This window comes from Centroberyx affinis, unplaced genomic scaffold (genome assembly GCF_046629955.1).
Source record: "Centroberyx affinis isolate AG114_WGS23_722 - 3 ecotype Tasmania unplaced genomic scaffold, CSIRO-AGI_Caff_v1 ptg000399l_1, whole genome shotgun sequence".
NCBI lineage: Eukaryota > Metazoa > Chordata > Actinopteri > Beryciformes > Berycidae > Centroberyx > Centroberyx affinis.
In genome coordinates this window covers 341,341-361,401 of record NW_027279067.1, presented here as the reverse complement: position 1 = coordinate 361,401, position 20,061 = coordinate 341,341, and the positions used below count along the sequence as shown (strand labels likewise).

At 44.4% G+C, this 20,061-nt stretch overlaps 1 protein-coding gene across 1 annotated transcript in view; it reads right to left on the bottom strand.

The window, feature by feature from the left end:
- Positions 1-20,061, bottom strand: part of nars2 (asparaginyl-tRNA synthetase 2, mitochondrial) — a 46,449-nt gene that overhangs the window by 3,086 nt on the left and 23,302 nt on the right. Inside the window, exons 8-15 of the mRNA XM_071516353.1 lie at positions 18,408-18,708; positions 4,777-5,002; positions 2,206-2,801; positions 1,275-1,372; positions 810-1,089; positions 545-635; positions 260-362; positions 5-127 (exon numbers count right to left, since the gene is read on the bottom strand). Coding sequence (XP_071372454.1) covers positions 5-127; positions 260-362; positions 545-635; positions 810-1,089; positions 1,275-1,372; positions 2,206-2,801; positions 4,777-5,002; positions 18,408-18,708 — 1,818 coding nt within the window. The remainder of the gene's footprint in view (positions 1-4; positions 128-259; positions 363-544; positions 636-809; positions 1,090-1,274; positions 1,373-2,205; positions 2,802-4,776; positions 5,003-18,407; positions 18,709-20,061) is intronic.

The window sequence follows — 20,061 nt, the reverse complement described above, 5'->3', positions numbered from 1 at the left end:
TTACTTTTCTGTGCGGGCTGGGTGACCCGGGCTGGAAGTCCAGAGCGAGATAGTCCACGTTGCCGCACTTCCTAGGGGCGGGGCTGCTGGTGCCACTCACGGCCGGGGAGGTAGACGCTGGGTTCTGCTAATGGGGACAGGAGGGAGGATTTACTCACACGGGGCTGCGGTAAGTAAAGCGCAGCATACAAACAAGTGGATCATTAAAACAAAGGACACAATGTGCTCCCCCGATCTCCCTGCAGCTACTGGGACTCACCATAGCCACATAATTCTCCTCACTGTCTGCAGAGTCAGTGCTGGTGATGCTTTGTGTGGAGATGGGTCGACAGTGCTGGGAGGACATGGAGTTCATAGAGGGCCTAGAGGAAAGCAAACAGGACTGTGAGTGCTTCTACCTTCTGACCTCGGGCAGAAACAGAATACAGCTGTAATCTGTACCATCAAACTGTGTGTGTGCGTGTGTGTGTGTGTGTGTGTGTGTGTGTGTGTGTGTGTGTGTGGCCTAGGGCAACCTAGTTTGAATGACTGATATGAGACTCACATGGGCCGTGTCCAGGACATGGTGACTGGGCTCTTAAATGGCAGCTCATCAATGATCCCATTGTTCCTCAAATCAAGAGGTGTTGGCTTCGCTGTAGAAAACAAGAGCAGACACTGTCAACACAAATCATTGTCTTGCTGTAAACAATACACAATGCAGGGTAATGAGCTGAAATGAAGCCAAAAATGGTGATAAAAAAACCCCCCAAAAAACAGTGAACCCTTTGCTCTGATAACAGAGGGAGCTTTTGCTGTCAAAGACTCACATTTCCTGTTAGGTTTGAGGTTGCGGTTGATGGGCGGGGGTGTGACATCACTGAGGCGGCCGGGCCGGTGACACAGGGAGGCAGTGCTCCCCTTACGGGCAGGTAGTGTAGCAGAGAATCCTGGGAAATCAAAGTGATGTGGCCCGGGGCTCATAGGAATGTAGATGTTCTTGGGACTGTCAGCCTGGGCAGCGCTGAACGGCGAGGAGCCAGGATTCATGGGCACATAGTTGTCGTCTGAGTTGCCGCTGTCTGAGCGGGTCAGAGGGGCTATGGTTCTCTGTGCCAGCACACACACACAGGGCAGACGGCTCTCTTAGACACTCTGGACTCAGTATTGCAGGGAAAACTACAACACTCAATTGGAGTAAATAAAGCAGAAATGTATTTTCTATCTGCACGCTACTCTTTAGCTGTGATAGTCTCTGTCTGAGGGAGTGCAGTAAAAGAAAGAAAGTGACTCACCAGGTAAGAGCTGAACCCATCATTGACAGACTCGACAGACTGGCCTGAGTTGTTGAAATAGACTGGACGGTGATGGCTGTTCGTTTCAAAGGAGGAGCCTGAGGAGGAAGGCAAGCGCAGAAGAGAAATCGATATTTACCACTGCCATAAACTCTAAAACGAAAAAGATTGCTGCTCAAGTGAAATAGTACAACACCAAACCTACATGAGTCAGACATCATAATCGTTGCAGGAGAGGTTGATGCAGACAAAAATACCTGACATTTCAAGGTATACTCAGAATCAGTAAACTCATGTTCCTCATGAAACAAACAGAATGCAAGTGACATTTCATTAAATGCTCCACTGGGTTATAATTAGTGTTTGTTGGGGCAGGCAGCACAGGTGTGTGAACAGCCTGTGGCCTCACTAACAAGGGCCACAGGTCATTTCCCGTCTCTGGCTATGTGAGGCCTGACCATGGGCTTGGCCAAGCAGAGAACACAGCATACTAAGAGGCCATGCATTGTGTCTGTGAGTGCTCCTTTTTTTTTTTTATTGCTTATCAGCCTGGAACGAGGCATTCTGGAGCAGGCTGCATGGCTTGAATTTCATTAGTGTCTCAACAGAACAGTGTCTGCTAGACTGGCCTCTTTGTCTCTGCTCAGCTGCTAGAGTTAAGTCAGCACAACGAGAGATAGAGGAAGAGCGAAAGAGAGTGAGAGAAAGACGGGGAGGAAGAGGAAACACAGGCTCATTGCAATACCGCAAGGGGATGGACTGATGAAATCATACTCGCATGTAAAAACAGGAAACGTGATGCGTGATTTCAAAAGATCTGTATGAGTCAACTGAGGCTGTGATTGAAGAAACTAAACTAGTGTTCAATGTGCAATGCTACAGTGTTTAGAAAGTGAATGTGTGAGTAAAGTAGTAAAAGCATTGAGTTTACCTCTGTGCAGTCGGATGTTCTCAACAGCGGGGAGAGTGTTTCTGCGCGGGATGACCGACACTGCAGCGGTCACATCTCCATTCTGGCTCCCTACGGACTGGGGGCTCCCCCACTGGCCCTCGGACCCCTGGCTGGGCTTGGGCGGCCTGGGAGGAGGGGCGCAGGATGACTCGGAGCTGGAGGGCGTCAGGGCATTGTGGTTCTTATCAAACGTCCGGGGGATCTGGTAGAAGGAGCCAGGCGGCGTGGGGAGGTCGTAGTTGTCGGGCGGGCGCTCGTTGCCTTGCACGGCGGCGAGGGCGTTGCAGGGCGTTTTGAAGGTGTAAACCTCCTCGTTCTCCAGCTCAAGCTCTCCCAGGCCGCTGTGAGCCGGAGCCTCGGCGCTGTAGCCCCGCGGAAGCACGTAGCAGGCCTCCTGGGACGAGTCGTCATGCGCCGGTAGCTGGTGTTTGCCGGGCTTGGGCAGGCTGTAGAAGCCGTGCAGCTGGGCACCCATGCCATTCAGGCAGTGGGAGAAGCCGTGGGAGAGCTTCTGCACCGCCGAGTCACTGCCCACAAACAGGTTGCTTCGTGTGGCCTGAGAGAAACTGGCACTCCTGCAACACACACACACACACACACACGTCAGTCTTCATCATGCCCACTTTCCACTGCGCCTAATAGCTCCCTCACAGATAGACATCTGCCACCCACCTCAATGCCAGCCTCTCCCTAACAATGGCAATAAACAGCTTGACAACCATCTACTCTTGGCTTTTTATGGACTATCAATGTAATTAACCAAACGGCCACTAGAGGATACTGCAGCACTTCAGAAGAGACGGTGGAGCCATTCGGTTCTCGGCACGTGTTCAAAAACAACACACCTCTGCATCAGTGCTGGAACACCTCTATGTAAGTAAATCCATGCTATCATATTATTGTTAGCATTTGCTTAAGAAGCAGACATGTTAACGTGGTTCCTACCATGTTGAAGGAGAGGAGGCATCCATGTTGAGGGGGTGAATGCTATGACTTTCCCACAGTTTCTCAGCCTCGGTTAGGCACCCTAGGGACATGGCTCATTTATTCTGGCTCCATTGTAGGACTTGACCTTGAGTGCCAAGTGGAGCGACCCTACAGCTTAGACATTTCTAGCCAGTTAGCTGAGCAATGGCCTGTCTTAGTTGGCTAGGGCAAAGATGACAGGTTCTCTAGAAATCACTACTAATCTCTGCTGAAAGAGATTGTATCCATGCGTATTACTGTAGCTACACTGCAAGATTCTAGTGGGGACTTATTTCAATCTTGATTATGATTATAACGTTTTTTAAAGGGACAATGCATCAATGTAATGCAATTAATGTATCCATAACATTTTGCTCTCTCTGACTCTCGTTCTTTTTCATGGCAGATGGCACGTAGTGTTGCATCAATTCTTAAAACACCGTCCACAGTCTCTGGCGTCTCCTCAGCATTGCAATCATTAATCAATAACTTTGTTCATCTTTCTGCTTTCCATCATTATGGTTTCACAGTGGCTCTTTACAAAGATTAACTCGTAACTGTAACGCTGGCCATCAGACCGATGGAGTCTCATTGTGGCTTGAATCATAACCCGTCACCAGATGTCTGTCTTAATTAGCAGACCCACGGAGCAGAAGCTGGTGAGCAAGTGACAGAAATATCTGCATAAAGCTGATGAGATGGATTGTGAGGTTTGATTTCCTGGGTTTCACAGAGGTCCAACACAGCAGATTTATGTGCAAATTGTGTGGCTGAGAGGGCAGTTCTACCCTGGGCGAGTCTAAACCTATAGGAGTGATGAATTGCAGTCTCAACCTCATTGATCATCTACTGTGCCGGCTATCCGCTGAATGGCATCATTATTAAAGCTGCCTTTGATTCTTGGAACCGGGCATCATGGCAGCAGGAGCTGAGGTGAATGTTAATGGAAAACCCAGGAGTGCATTTAATGTAAACACGGTCCGTTTGTTCTCTCTCTGAGCATATAGGCTGGCTAAGTGTGCATGCCTATATACTGTACACTCATGTAGTTACTCAAAAAAATTGACTCTTTAATTAAATCAGTTCCCTTTAGACTTCAGGATTTGCACTAAACTGCCACACTGGCAAACATTTCTTCAACGTTTCATATAATAAATTACGATAAGATAACACTTTATTGATCCCCTTGGGGAAATTCTCATGAAATTCCTCATGTTTAGACTGTCAGCACTGGATTTGAGCCATATTTCCCTTTCAGTATAATGAAATATAAATAACAATAACTACATTGACAGATTTTTATCGGCAGCTGATCAATCAGAGCGCTTGCACATATACACACTTTTTTTTACCTAGCAATCCCTTTTTGGCCTGATTTGATGTGTATATACATATAGATATATATATATTTAATGTATGTATATAACTACACTGGAGAGAAGAACTGGGAAATTTCCCCCCTGTAACGGTAGTTCTAACCCTTAGGGGCTTCTAAGCTGAGGAAGTGGCGTAAACCTGTATGTTGACCTGCATTATGGGATAACAGGAAACTGACACAGGACGCCTGCGGGTCGCGACCCTTACCGTGCACTCTCCGTCTTCCTGCTCATGCACTGGTGGAGGAGGAGGTAGTCTTGGGGCGCGCTGTTGGACAGGGAGCTGTGTGTGTGGCGCACAGGCACGTCAAAGGTGAAGAGGACTGGCTGGCTGGAGTGGATGGGGGCCGAGGACTTGCGCTCTCCGATCAGAGGGGCCATGGAGCCGGTGACATCTGCACCCAGGGAGCGGGGCATATGGGACGACCTGCCATCTGGAGACATAAGAGATTGGAGGGGGAAGAGGGCCATCAGTGATTGAATGGCAAACCCGCAAACATTTTACAACACCCATCTTAGTCTAGGCTTTAGAATTTAAAAGCAACTCCTCTGCAGACTCGATGATACCTGATCATGCCGTATGCTCTCCAGCTACAGGAGGATCCATCCCCTAAACGTTTTCCTTTTCTTGTCACGATCCATGAAGTCAAAGGGCAACGAAATTCAATTGAGGGGTTTAAGCCTTTACATGTCCCTGCCTTGCATGGAGCCTTGTATTCAGTAGCTTTCAGCGTGCCCTCTAAAGATAATCAATAGAGAAGAGGGATCTGTCTCAAGAGAGCAGTGCAAAAACAAGCCTTCTGCCTTTTTGGGGCTGAAGGCAGAGATTAGGTCAACGGCACATGGTCACAAAATCAGACACATCATTTTGACCAGTGTCATTGTGCTCGGTTTGGTTTTATTGAGTTTCCCATTGTTCTGCACAGCGGGACTGTGTGAACAACATGGCTTTAGAGTCCCATTGTTTCTGTGTGACATCCCTGATATCTGCATTGGAGGGCTACAAAGTAAAGACAAATCTGAGATCTGGATGCTGAAAATAGACTGGGCAAGAGGCCAAAACAAGGAAGCACACATTGAGTTGTAGGAGTAGAGTGGGCGGCCCACTGCTCCATCGACCCATAGTGCTGTGGCTGATGGGAGAGGAAAAAAAAAAAAAAAAACAACCTCCACCAATCATCTTTTGCTGAAACTATTATCTCTCTCAGTGCAGTGCTGGCCAAAGGTTTTGCATGAGCATATTTACATAAGACTAAAGTGAAATAATTCAAAAGCATATCCAAAAAGGATTCATAACTTCACACTTTCACTTTACCTAATAGGAGCACTTGAGTTTTACCTACACTACCAGTCAAAAGTTTGGACACACCTGATTGAATGTACTATGTTTTTCATTATCTTAAAGCCATTTTGATCTAAAGCCTTATGATTAAATGCTTGAAATGTGTTTTTTTTAGACAAATATACATAATGAAGTTGATGCCTATGTATGAATTTCTTTCCAAAGCCTTTGCCTTTCCATCAAGGCAAAGGGCGGCTACTTTAAAGAATCTAAAATATAAGATAGTTTTGATTTGTTTAACACTTTTTTGGTCACTGCATAATTCGATTTGTGTTATTTCATAGTTTTGATGTCTTTACTATTATTCTAAAATGGGAAAAATAGTAAAAAATAAAGAAAACTTTGACTGGTAGTGTATCTTCTCTCCCTGATCGGACCTTTACAAAGCATCTCGGAGATAAGATTGTCCTTTAATAACAAGCCACTGGCCATTTTTAGGCAAGGTGACCATACAGATTGGCCACTGTAACAAAAGGACAACACACTCATATACTGGAGCCCAGTTAGCTGAATGAGGTCACATCCCTGCCTGGGGGAAGAGGCCTCTGCTGTGGGTCTCCAGGCCAGTGGACATCAGTGAGATGTCCAGGCCCACAGCCACGCAGGCAGGGACTCCCCCCAATGAGCCTCAATTACGCCATTGTTCTGAGCTCTTCCACTCTCCCTAGGCTAGTTAGGCATCATCTCCTTTCTCCACAAAAAGCTTTGTAAAAGCTTTCATCCAGCGCGGTGAGTACTAGGCCCACTAACATGGGTAGATATATTGATTTGTTGTAGAGAGACTGTTCCTCCCCCTGCGAGAGTGAAAGTGCTGGATGGAAATAACCGGGCTTCAAAAACAGGCTTGATGACTGTAAACAAAGTGCTACTACTTCAAAATAAAAAAGTGAAATGCAATCTCTTAAATTTGCACGGTGTCTGTATGTATGTGAGTGTGTGTGTGTGTGTGTGTGTGTGTGTGTATTGCTGTGTGTGTGTGCCCTCAATGATTTTTGATTAACTATGATACACAACTGTCAGAATCGGAGGGAGATGAAAGACGACTGGTCTGGCCTGCTGATGGAATAGCCTACATGGCTCATCACTGACACTAATGGGTCCAATGATGTATGTTACCATTGGGAAGCAATTCCATCAAGGCAGTGGAACCACAACACTTTGAAAAATACAGTACAATACAGAGAAGAAAAACACTGAAACCTCTCAAAATTTCCATCTTTCCTGCTTCCAGTAAAATTCCCTGCATCTGCTAATGTACTGTGACAGACAATATTGGGTGTCAACGTGGTTATTAATCAAAGTGAAAAAGTAATTTATGACACTATTGCCTACAAAGAAAAGTAATAAAACGGTGCAGGATTAGCACAAGTAATATATAATCATTATTTTTTGAGCTATGAGCCTGACACTGGTGCCAAAAACTGTTTTCTCTACAACTGAGCTGAATCCTCAACCATCAACATCAAGCAAGTCGGTGAAAGGGGAGAAAGAGAGTTCTTGCCGCTGCATTCCTCAGCTTTATACTGAAACAAACGTCGGACTATCAACAGCAATGCATTAAAAAGACCCTTTTGCTTGGTGAACGACATATGGCTATTCTGGGTCAAAGAGCAACCCAGTTCATGAGCAATTTTCCAATTATGTTCTATAATACATCACCTACTGTCTCATCTGCTCTGTGGCCATAATCTAATAGAGGCCGGCTGCTGGTCTCAGGAGGCCAAAATTAGAACCCTGCTGGATCACTAAGGACAAGAACGTCTTTGTAGGGTTCTCATTTCCTCTCAGTCCGGCCAGAATTAGACAAGGACATATGATAATCTAATCTGAAATGAGACATAAAAATAGAAAATATCACTGACCAACTGAAAAGACATCTGATAGAAACATGTAGGAAGAGAAAATATTTTCATTTTCCAAATACAGCCGTTGCGTGTTTTTATAAGGATCTGCAATCCTCCCTTAAATATTCCTTCAAAAGATAATGATCAGAAATAGACGCTATCCACCTGCCTTCAATCTGAGGAGTTCCCCTCTTGCGAGAAAAATGCAATTTCCTTAATGGTTTCATAAGAGATTGCACTTAAAAAATATAGCTCCTGGGCCGAGACAGCTAAAGTGGGTGCTGCAAATTAACTTCAGATATGTCGCGGCTGCAGGGTGGCCCAGTGGTGAGAGCGACCGTCCCATGACCAGAAAGGTCAGACAGCGGGTTTGATCCCCCTAAGTGCCCTTGAAAAAGACACTGAACCCCAGCTAAATGACAAAAATGTTAAAATGTCTTCTTTCACTACTGATTCCAAGTGGATATTAGTTGCCCCGGACAGACCTGGCAGACCACTGGCTCTTTAAAAGCAACACTGTGTCCCGGGAGGCCGCAGTGAGGGGGCCATTTGCATCTGTGGATAGAGGGGGGGGTTGGGAGCTCTGCATGAGACTGACATAACTGGATAAAGGAGATGCTAGCTGCAGCAGAGCTGGGCGAGGTAGACAGGCTGCCGGGGCTTGTGGTGGGACTTGGTAGCAGTGAGGGGGAGCGACACAAGAGCGCTGCACAGGAAGAAGTAAAATGGCGTCTTCTGCTCTGCCGGCTAGAGTGAAATTAACAAAGTGACATGGCTGTTTCCCCTCACGCTTGAAAACAGCACAGAAGAGACTGAAGCAGAGCAGAGCAGAGTGGAGCACAGACACAGGAGCATTCCCTGATCACATTACTCCCCTGTGCCTGCCTGCTCACAGCATCATGTGAGCACCACCCCCGGACCACACTGCGACATCAATTTGCCTCAAAACGCTGACTGATCAATCGCCTAAAAGGCTGGGGCTTGTCAGGGCCAATGAATTACAGAGTTTGGCTGAGGTCTAAAACAGCAACTCCTTTTCAACCCTCTGACCTCATTTTTTTGCTAAATGATGGGTGGATAAATGGCTGTGCATCAGTAGATGCAACTCAGAAATGAAAACTTGAAAATCGTTGCGGTGAGCGCTGAGTTAATTTTGAAGCATTGGTTTTCATTCTCTCATTGGAAAAAGTGAAAGTCGTACCTGGAGTGGGCCGTGCCATTGCCTGCAGCCAACCAACCAAGAACAAAAGGATAATTTGCTCTGACAATGCATTACAGAATGGGAGCATGCCTTGTGTGGAAACATAGAAGTCATGAGGAACGGAGAGTGTAATACTTGTGCATGGCCACAAACTACAAGGATCTACTGTACTGATGTACTTAGGATCCTCTGTCTCGCTCTTCAGGATACCGAGGATAAGGGATATAATGTGGTGTGGAAAAATCTTCAAGACCAAAAGAACATGGGGAGGATATTACAGAGGGCCCGTCTGGTTTATACTCACTCCAGTAACCTTGAGCACATTTCTTAAGGGTGAATATGTCAGTGTTGTGGCAGTTTGCCACAGTTGCTCTGGCCTGGGTGGAATTTTCTAACTGTACTCTGTGACTGCGTTTACATGCAGCCTGGTAATCCGTTAATAGGGCTGGTTGAGCCACACTCAAAATGTAACAACCTCACATAAACACTCCAGCTGAACTACAGTAACCAGATCAGCCATATAAAGGACCTGGGTTACCTGTTTGGAAAAAATGCTGTGAAAATTTCAGCCTGTTGGGTCTCTGTAAAATAGAAAACTCCTTGATGGCAATGTGGCAATTAAGTTAGATGATTCCTAATTAAAAGAGCACCATGGGTGGACAATTAACAATACAGACCTGTTAATAAAAGAATTAAAGATGCTGGATGGAAGTGAAACATTGATCAAATACACACATCCCATATCCCACACTGGAGTGGAAAACTTGCAGTTTAAAGACCTTTGCCCTCTGATGTACAGGAATGCAGCACCACAATCACAAACTCATCTGTAATATCTTTTAGGCTGACAAGAAGTGTAAAAGCAGGGAGGGAGACCTAACTATTCATTGATAAAAAGCAGTGTAATCCACTTTGCTGATGCTGTAGACATGCAGCCATGCTGCAGACCTGTAAGCAGCTGCCCACATGAACTCCTTTGCATCTAAACAGTTGGAAGGATTATCTGTGACCTCCCATACACAGGAGGCAGCGCTGCAATCACATTTTCATCTGTGCTACCATTATCAGCCTACCAATAACTGAGAGGGAGACATAGCTATGCATGACAAAAAGCAGATTATCCTCCAAATAGATGATTACATGTTGAAGACAGGTAAACATCTACCTACATCAACTCCTTTGCATGTTAACAGTCGGCCTCATCCAATATTTAGAATCCATTTGCAGTCTCCATGTAACTGCAGGCTGTGTGGCTGCCACCCTTTAAAATTATTGGATTTGCCACAGGCAAGTACTAAAGCTGTCATTTGAACCACTAAGGTGATGCCAACATTGAAGCTACTTAAAGATGCAAAATGACTACACATACTACTGGGAACGGTAAGACTAAATCCACAAAGCTTATTACCCAAATGGGACTGGACATGGGAGATTCTAGGACTTTCTAAAATGGGTTGGGGGAATAGAACTAGTAGGGGGATAGCGGTGCATGTAGTCACTTATATATATGTCAGAAAATCATCTAAACCAAAAACCAAATAGCTGTGATAGATCCAGCAGTGTAGGATTCTATTTGCTGATTTTAGAGCCTGTAAAGTGAATATTCGCTAGATCACACAACATTATGCAACCGCTTAAATAATTTGGGTTGACACACGTTCAGTAAAAACATTATATCTCACCAATACTAATCACATCAACGCTAATTTTTCATCAAAACCATCCATTACTATTTTTACTACTAGTAATTCTATTTTTATTCGCCTCGACTAAAGCAATTAGCTACACAGCTGTTTCTGTCTCCGTGGCGTGACAGAACGCTTGGTCCAGCCAACCAATGAAAATGTAAGACAAATCAATGATGCCGTCTGCAACCTACAGGTAAAAGATGGTCGGACAACACATACTTCTGTGTTTTTTATGTCACTTTTGTCGTTAGACACTGTCGACAGACACTTATAACCATAAAACAGCCTTAACACTGTTAGAGAAAAAAACCTGATGTCAACACCTTCAAACGGCTGTATCTGATCTTACAAATAAGTTCCTCTTTAATCATTTTCTGTAACCTTGAATTTCAGACCCAATCTCTGCATTTTAGTGTAAGGAAATGGGGAAGTTAAGGGGAAATTACCACAACTATTGCATAAACAGCAAGATATTCACTATGTGAGTTGGGAAATCCAACTGGCAACCCAGTTTACATTGTGAACATAGTTCTGAATTAATATGTCATTATCAATAAAACTGTGAATAATTTTGCACCATAAATGCAACAAGAAGGCACGTTTTTAAGATGTAGAGTTGTGTTCAACTAATCACTTATCATCCATCTGGCTCCACAACTGGGGTTTAAGTTCCTGAGAACGATTTTATTTGTGTGAATAAATCTCATCTCTTGTCATTGCCTTTTTGACAAAAACTGCTGAGGCTGCTGTTGGAAACGCTGATTTTGGAAGACTTCATTCTTCCGTTTTTTTCCCACCACCAATGAAACTGAAAAACAATATGGACTTTTTTTTTTTTTTTTACAAGGGACAGACTGTGAAACGAACAGAACGAAGAGGAGAAAAACACAACAGAGAGGGAGCTGTCCTCCAAAAGAAGGAACAAAAAAAAAAGCCAAAACAGAGGACTGCTGACAAGTAAAACCCATCCCCTAGTTCAGATTGCCCTTGTCTAGGAGTTCAAACAGCCGGGACGGAGCAGAACAAAGCCCGTGATTGACGAGATGATGTTCCATTCATTAGATTGCGCTCGGGGGCGGGTCTCCCTGGGTGCAGACACACGCCACACACCCAGCCATCAGTATCTGGTAACAATAGCGCTAACACCCATCAACAGATTGTAAGGACTAGAAAAAACATGTAACTCGGTGTGTTCTTGTCTGCTTATGGCAATCAGAGGCACTGTAATGACTGGTTACTAATCCCCACTGTTGTCCAATTACTCTTGAAAAGTCTTGTCTTTGGTTGTCAGTGTTTGTTCACGATTACACGGGTGACAAGCAACTCTAATCGCATTTCTATCTCTTCATGCGCGTTGGCTTGACTTCTTGTTTTTAAAAAAGGGGGTTTAGTAATAGATGATGCAACGCCAAACCCAAATCATGACACACTTTGCTGAACATCTGCATTCTGTGGGGTTTCATTATTTGTAAGGTCAGAAATGACGACCCTCTTCTCTGGTGATTTGGGCGATGGGGTGTGCACAATGTCTCCTCAGTCTTTGGTTTCAAGCCAGGCCCTTGATGCTGCCAGGGCAACCAGAAGTGGTATTATGGGATGCACAGCAGTGACAGCAGCAGCAGCAGACGGCTCTGTGGCAGCAGAAACCTGACCTTCCAGTACCATGGAGTCTCATTATTTCAACAAAAATCAATGCCTATGAAGGGCACTTTGGGAGGGGAAAAGGCAGCCGTGCACGCGTTGAGAGACTGAGAAGCAAAAGGGGAGAGAATGGGTGTGTGTGTGCGTGCGTGTGTGTGTGTCTGTGTCTAACTGATATATTGCCAATATTACTATCCAGCATTGGCCTGGTTTTTGTTCCACCAATAATATTCTGAAAAGATCAGCACAAAACAAAAAAGAGATTTCAGCACAATAACTTCTGGTCATTTTGAAATTTTCAACATTTACTTTGAGAAGTAAGAACAATACTAAACCAAATTACCAAAATAACTTAATAATGAATTAAGTTGAGTAACAACAAAACCAAAAACATAAATCATTATTGCCACATATATTAGATATTGTCATATTTTCCAATTATAAGTACTGGGCCCAAAGGTCATGTATGGAACAGTCCCTTATGTGTGTTTGTAAGAAAGAGAGCAAGAGAGAGACGGAAACAAAGTGAGACACAGCAAGACACAGAGAGAGACAGAGAGAGAGTTGCGTTCAAGAGCTGTGTGACAATGAGCTGCTGTCATGCGCTGCCCTTGGCCAACCTTCCTGCCAGTCCCAAGAGGCAGCTGTCCGCTGGCAGGACAGTCCAGTCCTGACAGACAAAAGGTACGACCAGATCAGGGTATTGATGGATCAGACGCTGCCAAATATCTCAACTAATCCTACTCACTCTGAAACACACAAACACTTATGTTTCCAAGGGCTTATCAGTGTCTCCCTAGGCCTTGTTTATCCCCTTCAGAAATTATTTCACAGCTCACATTTGCATTGCAGCGCCATCGGAACAAGAATATATGAATATGACAGTTATGGGTATAAAGGCACAACAGCAGAACCCATCTATCTGAACCTCAGACACCGAATCTCATCTGTTTTAAGCCTAATTCATACTTTCTGTGTAACTAGAAATGCGTGAACTCGGCATGAACACAGACGTGCCATCCATACACCTTTGCATTCATGCTTCTTGTGCTTTGCATGACAACAGCGTGCCTGAAAACTCCAGTATTGTAGTGGCAATGTAGGAAAATTCAGCTCTCAATATGCCCCAACAAGAAAAAACCCCGCCGGAATCGGCTCGTTGGTTCTGGTTCCTCTTCCTTCAGCCAATCCTTGGGGGGGGAGAACGTTAACTGAAGTACCATCTGTATTGTTTTGAATTTCATGCGGTGCGCAACCTCGCCCGTGATTTCCAAATGCGGGCAACGCGACGATTAGTTTTGGTCACAATTCTGTCATTTAGGTTCACCAGACAGTCGTAGCGAATGAAACGTGCAGCAATGTGAACATATACTTATTCTATTACTTGTGGGCAGCTGTTGTTGACACATGTAATCAGAGGTCTGTCAACTGCAAATTCATCTTGGAATAATGTTTCACTTTAAAAAAAATATGATTTGTCCTGGTATTTCATAGCAGTTCAGTCGCCCTCTTATATTTTGTTTATTTAAATGTCCCCCATTCCTAAGGGATTAGTGAGGTAAATATAGCTGTATTTATGAGTTGCTCTCAGTTTGTGTTGTCCTCTGTAAGAGGAACTAACTCTTCAGGATTTTAAACTTGGCCTGTCTTCTCCCAGAGAGGAAACTCCCAGTCTGTTTGGTGACACACCGGCTCAGCGTGGCAGCTGTCTACCAGGAAACCACAAAACGTCTTAACTGATAAAAAGAGATGTGTGCACACTTATCCAGCAATGGCCACCCTCTATTAGTTCCAATCACCATCCGCATATCTACGGCACTTAATCAAACCAGAATCGCAAAACTCCAAAGCCCAAGGTGCCGCGTTGGCAGATAAGTGTTTCGAAGGCTGACGTGTAAAAAGACAGTTAATGTGTTGGTACTGTGAGAGACGTGGCTCAGGTCCAGCAGCACTATCTGTTCACTGGCTGGTCAAGAGGCGAGATCAAGATGGGAGACGGAGTGTCTGAAGCAGACGGGAAGTCATCCCCGTGTCAGGTCTGCACTGCTCACATCATCCCTGCCTGCCTGCCTGCTTCTGTCTCTCTCTCTCACACACACACACACACACACACACACAGACACACATACAAGCATCACCGCCAGCATCAATACTAAGAATAATGAAGCTCTACATTCACGCCCTATTATTGAACAGGTAGTTTCAGCCAACCTGATTGGTCGAAAACACATTCCAACTGTGCTGAGAATTCCCGCACAGCAAAGCTGTGTGTTAGCAAAAATGGAATTTGTTGTTACCAGGAAGCAAGTTACACACTACCAGTCAAAAGTTTGGACACATCTGATTGAATGTACTATGTTTTTCTTTATCTTAAAGCCATTTTGATCTAAAGGCTTATGCTTAAATGCTTGAAATTTGTTTCTTAGACAAATATAAATAGTGAAGTTGATGCATCTATGTATGAATTTCTTTCCAAAGCTTGTTTAACACTTTTTTGGTCATTGCATAATTCCATTTGTGTTATATCATAGTTTTGATGTCTTTACTATTATTCTAAAATGTGAAAAATAGTAAAAAATAAAGACAAATGTGGTGTGTCCAAACTTTGAACTGGTAGTGTATGCTCAATAATTTGTTGAAAACATTTTAGACAATACATTGCATTGGTAACCTCCATAATACCTACATACTTTCTTCACTGTTATTACATACATACCCAATGACTGTGCCTGACTGTTGTACCCATAATCACAAGAAAGAACAGCCTCTTCGTATTTCTGCTATATTATACAACAGGTAGTTTCGGCCAAGCGGGCTGATGAGTAAAATATGCTTTCCAATTGTGTTATAATTTCCATAAAACACGCCTAGTTCTACACTAAGTCAGGGTTGGCAAAAACAGTTTGGAGGAGTATTCAATTCCTCAATTCCTCATGCAAGCAACCCTGACAACAACCTGATACTTGGCTGGGGAGCTGGCAGCAGTTAATCTGAGGAAGGGCTGGGTGATTTGCATTACAGTTGGGAGGAGCAGCCTACAGTTCTCCCCCAGTCCTTGGAAAAGCGACTGGCTATGGCTTGTAAATGTCTCTCACGCAAAGTCTCTTTTTTTTTTATAAGGAAGGTATACTCTAGGGGCAGGTGGTCGGCATCAAAACTGATGGAGAGAGAAAGAGAGAGAGAGAGAGAGAGAGAGAGAGGAGGGGTCAGAAAAAAAGACGAACACAACAGAGAGGGGTGGGGCGCCTGTCTGGAAGTGTGTACGCTGTATGTGTGAACAAGCAGACCCAGCTGGTGGGTCCATCAACTAACTCCAGGTCAGATAAGGTTCTCATCTGGGCTTGGACTGCCAAAAACTATGTTCATAGTTTTCCCTTATTACTCCACTCAAGATCCATTGCTGCTTTTCCTAATAAATTTCGGTGCTTTCCTACGTACTGAAGACGGTGGCAATGACGCAACAGGGAATCACACAGCCGAGCAGCTATGGCCTCGGGGAGCAGATACATGAAAGAAAAACATCTCACACTTTATCCAGGAGGGTTTAGCTCACTATTTGGCTATGTGTGCGTAGAGAGTGTAAGAGCCGATAACTGATAAAAACTGAGCCTTAAAAGGGATAGGGGAGGTTTTTTTTATATCTGATTTATTATGAACTGAGAGTTCTTTGAAATTCACTGAAAAAACATCTTCACCCCTGTCTTGTGCAGTGAGACACTTGGTGTTAGTACACTTAGACACTTAGTGTAACACATTAAGGTGTTAGTATTTGTTTGCAATGCTAATGGAAATCAGTGGGGGTGAAAACTATTTATCTGTAAATTGCAGCCCTTCTTCACAGATATCGATGGTGAGAATCAGGACATGGTTTAGAAGATGATGCAAGTGATTTTTCTGAGAAAACTTCACAAGCGGTCGCGGGTGCTAACCAATGCTAATTTCTGCTTGCAATTTCTCACTCACTAAAACACACCAGGCGAGTGCATTTGGATGGACTGAAAGAACTCCCACTTACTGAAAAAAATAAAGTTCCTCAGAAAGAGGAACCAGCCCTTTCAATGAAAACAAGGTTATACGACCAAATATTACAGTGCACGATGTGACGTTTACACCAAAGGGATTGCAATCAGTTATGCAGCTGTCATTACATCAACCCTCTCTCTCTCCCCCAACCCATTCTCACAGCCACACCCCAGTGACATACACACACACACGATACAGTTTGAGATTCATAGCAAGACCTTGCTAATTATTCAGCGTAGACCTTTGGGATCCACTCCTGATGTGAGCATTATTACACACTCCATAGCTGTTTTTATTCAACACCTGGACATACTGCATGTTACAGATGATCAGCTTAATCAGCCATGTGCACGTGGATAAACGTCCACCAGCTGGCAGGTGGTGGAAAACAACAGTGTGAGGGTGTGGATGGGCAGAAATAAGAAATTGAAAGGATCTGTTTCTAACAAACTCTCATCAGGTGTAACATACAGGATTTTAATGTTAGTTCCTTTTTTAAGCAGTCAGATTCATGGTCGATTTCTCACATTAAAACAACATTAAAACTAAGACTTATTAGAGTCTCCTTAGTTAATCCCCTTCACAAATTATTTTATAGCTCTCATTACTATTGCAGCTTCATCAGAGCAAGATTATATTAAAGCTGCACTTGGCAACTTCGCATGTTGGCGGCCCCAAATGGCAGCGAGAGGCAACTGTTTCAGTTATTTGGGTTCAACACACAGAAATCATGAACTGTGACATCAACAAACTACACACAGAACACACGTGTTTACCAACCCAGCTGGTCTGTGATGCTTTATACCAAAGGAAACCAAAAGGACAAGAGAAGAAAAGATCTAATGTTGGTGAGTCCAGCTTTCTCTGGACGGAGCGGAGTTTGTATTTTGCTCTTAAATTTTGATGCATGACTTCCTGTGTGCAGAGAAGATTTCCCACCAGTGATCATACCCGACACCAGAATTTAATTTGGGCAATTAAGGCAAATCTCCAGCATCTAAATTAGTGGGGATGGGACGCTCTTCTCTGTTGCAGCTTCACTTCCTGATTTAGGCAGATAAGACAGGTGCTATTTTACATAAAAATCTTGCCTAGTGCAGCTTTAACATTAATTTATGCCATCAGATGGATGCTTTTATCCAAAGCGCTTTGCAGTACTATAAGTGAATTCAATTTCAGCATAGGTGGCCACAGAGGGAAGCAAACCCCTAAGCCCGGCAGTGAAAGTGCCATGCTCTCCCCCACTGAGCTATTCTCATCCGCACGGCATGTACAGTAAAACGGTAGTTGTGGCAAACACACGACATAAAGTCCTCTGTATCTGCTTGATGAGCTGGTAGCTAAGAGGCTTGTATTCAGTATACGACTTTCCATTGTCCTGGAGATGACAGGCAGATCAGGCCTTTTGCTTTAACAAAACAAATGAAGACAAAAATCAATAACACTCTCAGACATTGTGTCCATTTGGCAGGGATGTTCCTATTCAACTCTCTCAAATAACAAAGATGGAAAAAACACAATTGCCAGTGATATCATGTAGCCGGTGCTCTGCTGCTGGATTTTTTGAGAACTAAGCAACAAGCTGTTCCAAATAATATGAGAAAGCACAGTGGGAGACTCATACAAGGGAAGTGTTATTGTATTTTGTTAAGTACTACTTATTTGTCTTAAAAATCTAAACAAATATTTGTATAAAATCTGTAAAGAAACTACTATGTATTAGGAAATAGCTATCTAAAAACTGGATTCTCAACAGTACCAACTGATGGTTGACAATTCAAAGGTGTAAAAAAACATTTGAAAAGAGCAGTGTGTATCCAGAGAATAACACAGGGATAGAAGAGATAGTAAGGATAGTAGGAATGGCAGGCTGCAACTGGATTCTCTACCTAACCTGACTGAAACATGGAGATGGATAAACTGAGAAAATCAAAATCTCTTTGAACTGGGACCAGTTGGGTCACTTTAATCTACTTGAGATGTTTATATGAGGTCAGTTCATTTGGAATGGAGGCCCGATTAACAAATTACAAAACGACTGAAGTGGGGAAAGGTAAGATGAGACGAAGAGAGACAGAGTGATCGGTCAGGGCGTCCTACCGTGGTTGTCGTTGGACTGGTTGAATCCACACAGCTGGCAGATGGAGCGAACCCACTTGTTCATCTCCTCCTCGGTCTCGGCCACTAGGTAAAAGGTGCGGTCTGAGGTCTTGATGTCGAACACGAAGCTGTCCTGGAACTCCTTCCTCTTGAAGGTGAGGCCGGCGTCCACCTGCTCGCAGCAGTGCAGGTCGATGACGCGGATGGGCTTCTTGGAGTGGTCGTTCTTGTAGTACTCGAGAACGTCGGGGTCGCCGCTCATCCGGCCGCTGCGAAGGATGAACCAGCGCTTCTTCCATGCCTGGGAAACGACATCACGAGTTCAGAACATGACCTCAACACACAGCAAAAAGCAAACACTTTCCCGGAAAGCCGGTGCGGACAAATCATATATGTTTGTTGATGGGGAATGCTAACTTTACATTTCAAACATGATATGAATCTTGATCACGGGCCTCTGGATTGTAAATGGTCAACAAGCATATACAGATGGTTTGATAAACTTTTCTTACTGTGTGTACACTGCAGAGTGTTTCCATGGCAACGCACTAAACACACTACACACTACACAACACAACACACTAAACAGTTGGACTTCAGTTGGGGTGTTAACTTTTGATCAAACAGTCGATTGAGTTCAGAGAAAAGAACAGGCTGGCTTCACTTGAGCATGTTGCTGTGCTTTAGTGTGCATGCGGTTGTGTGGTTGTTGTGTGTGTGTGTGTGTGTGTGTGTGTGTGTGTGTTGCTCTTTTGAGACAGCAGGTGTTAACTCCCCCAACGTATTTCCTGTGCCGATATCCCTCTGTGAGCGAGGAGAGAAGCAGAGCTGCAGTTCAAATACAAAGAGCTCCTCCATGACAACTTCACTACAACACAGAACTTGTAGACCGGGGCTCCTCCCACTCCCGGAGCCCCCGGTGAGTGACACTGCTTCCATCCAATCACAGTCAAGCCGCATCTAGATATGACTGTGTGTCACTAGAGGTGGGAGTTTCCTCGGACAACGTGTAAATAAAGATCCCTTGTCATAAACCACATGAGAGATAGCACTCTCTGATAATACATGCAGAATTACGTGGCAAGATCAAGATACAAAACCGACAATGCAACAAGTTGATTTCACACTAATAATGCATACTATGTTACAAGTATTAGTCAGAGGCCTGACTGGAAAAACATAACGGAAGGACAGTTGCCTTGACTGTGACAAGAGCTACAGAGCAGCTCCATACGTTTTCCCAGTGGCTTCCTTAAAGGGACTCTGTGTTCTCTGTCCAGAGACAAAGGAGGAAGATAGACCAGGGGGCGGAGGGAGGGAGGGAGGGAAGGGGGGGGGGGCTTTGGCCATCTGCCAGTGATGCACTTCCGCCCAGGCAATGTCTCTCACATGCAGGCTGCTGACACACAGGATCCTGCAGGCCCCCTCTCCCTCCATCAACACAGACACTGCCGCAAGGCTAACCGCCCCCCCCTTCCACCCCCAGACCTGACTAACACCATACAAACACACACACACACACACACACACACACAGGGAGGAAGCGGAAAAATGGATCACACTGAGTCTCCTGTGTTTCCCAAATAGAGCCATCTTTACACTGAGCATTTACACCGGGTTACTGGTGGATCTGACCTGGGTTCGGTTTCTGTTT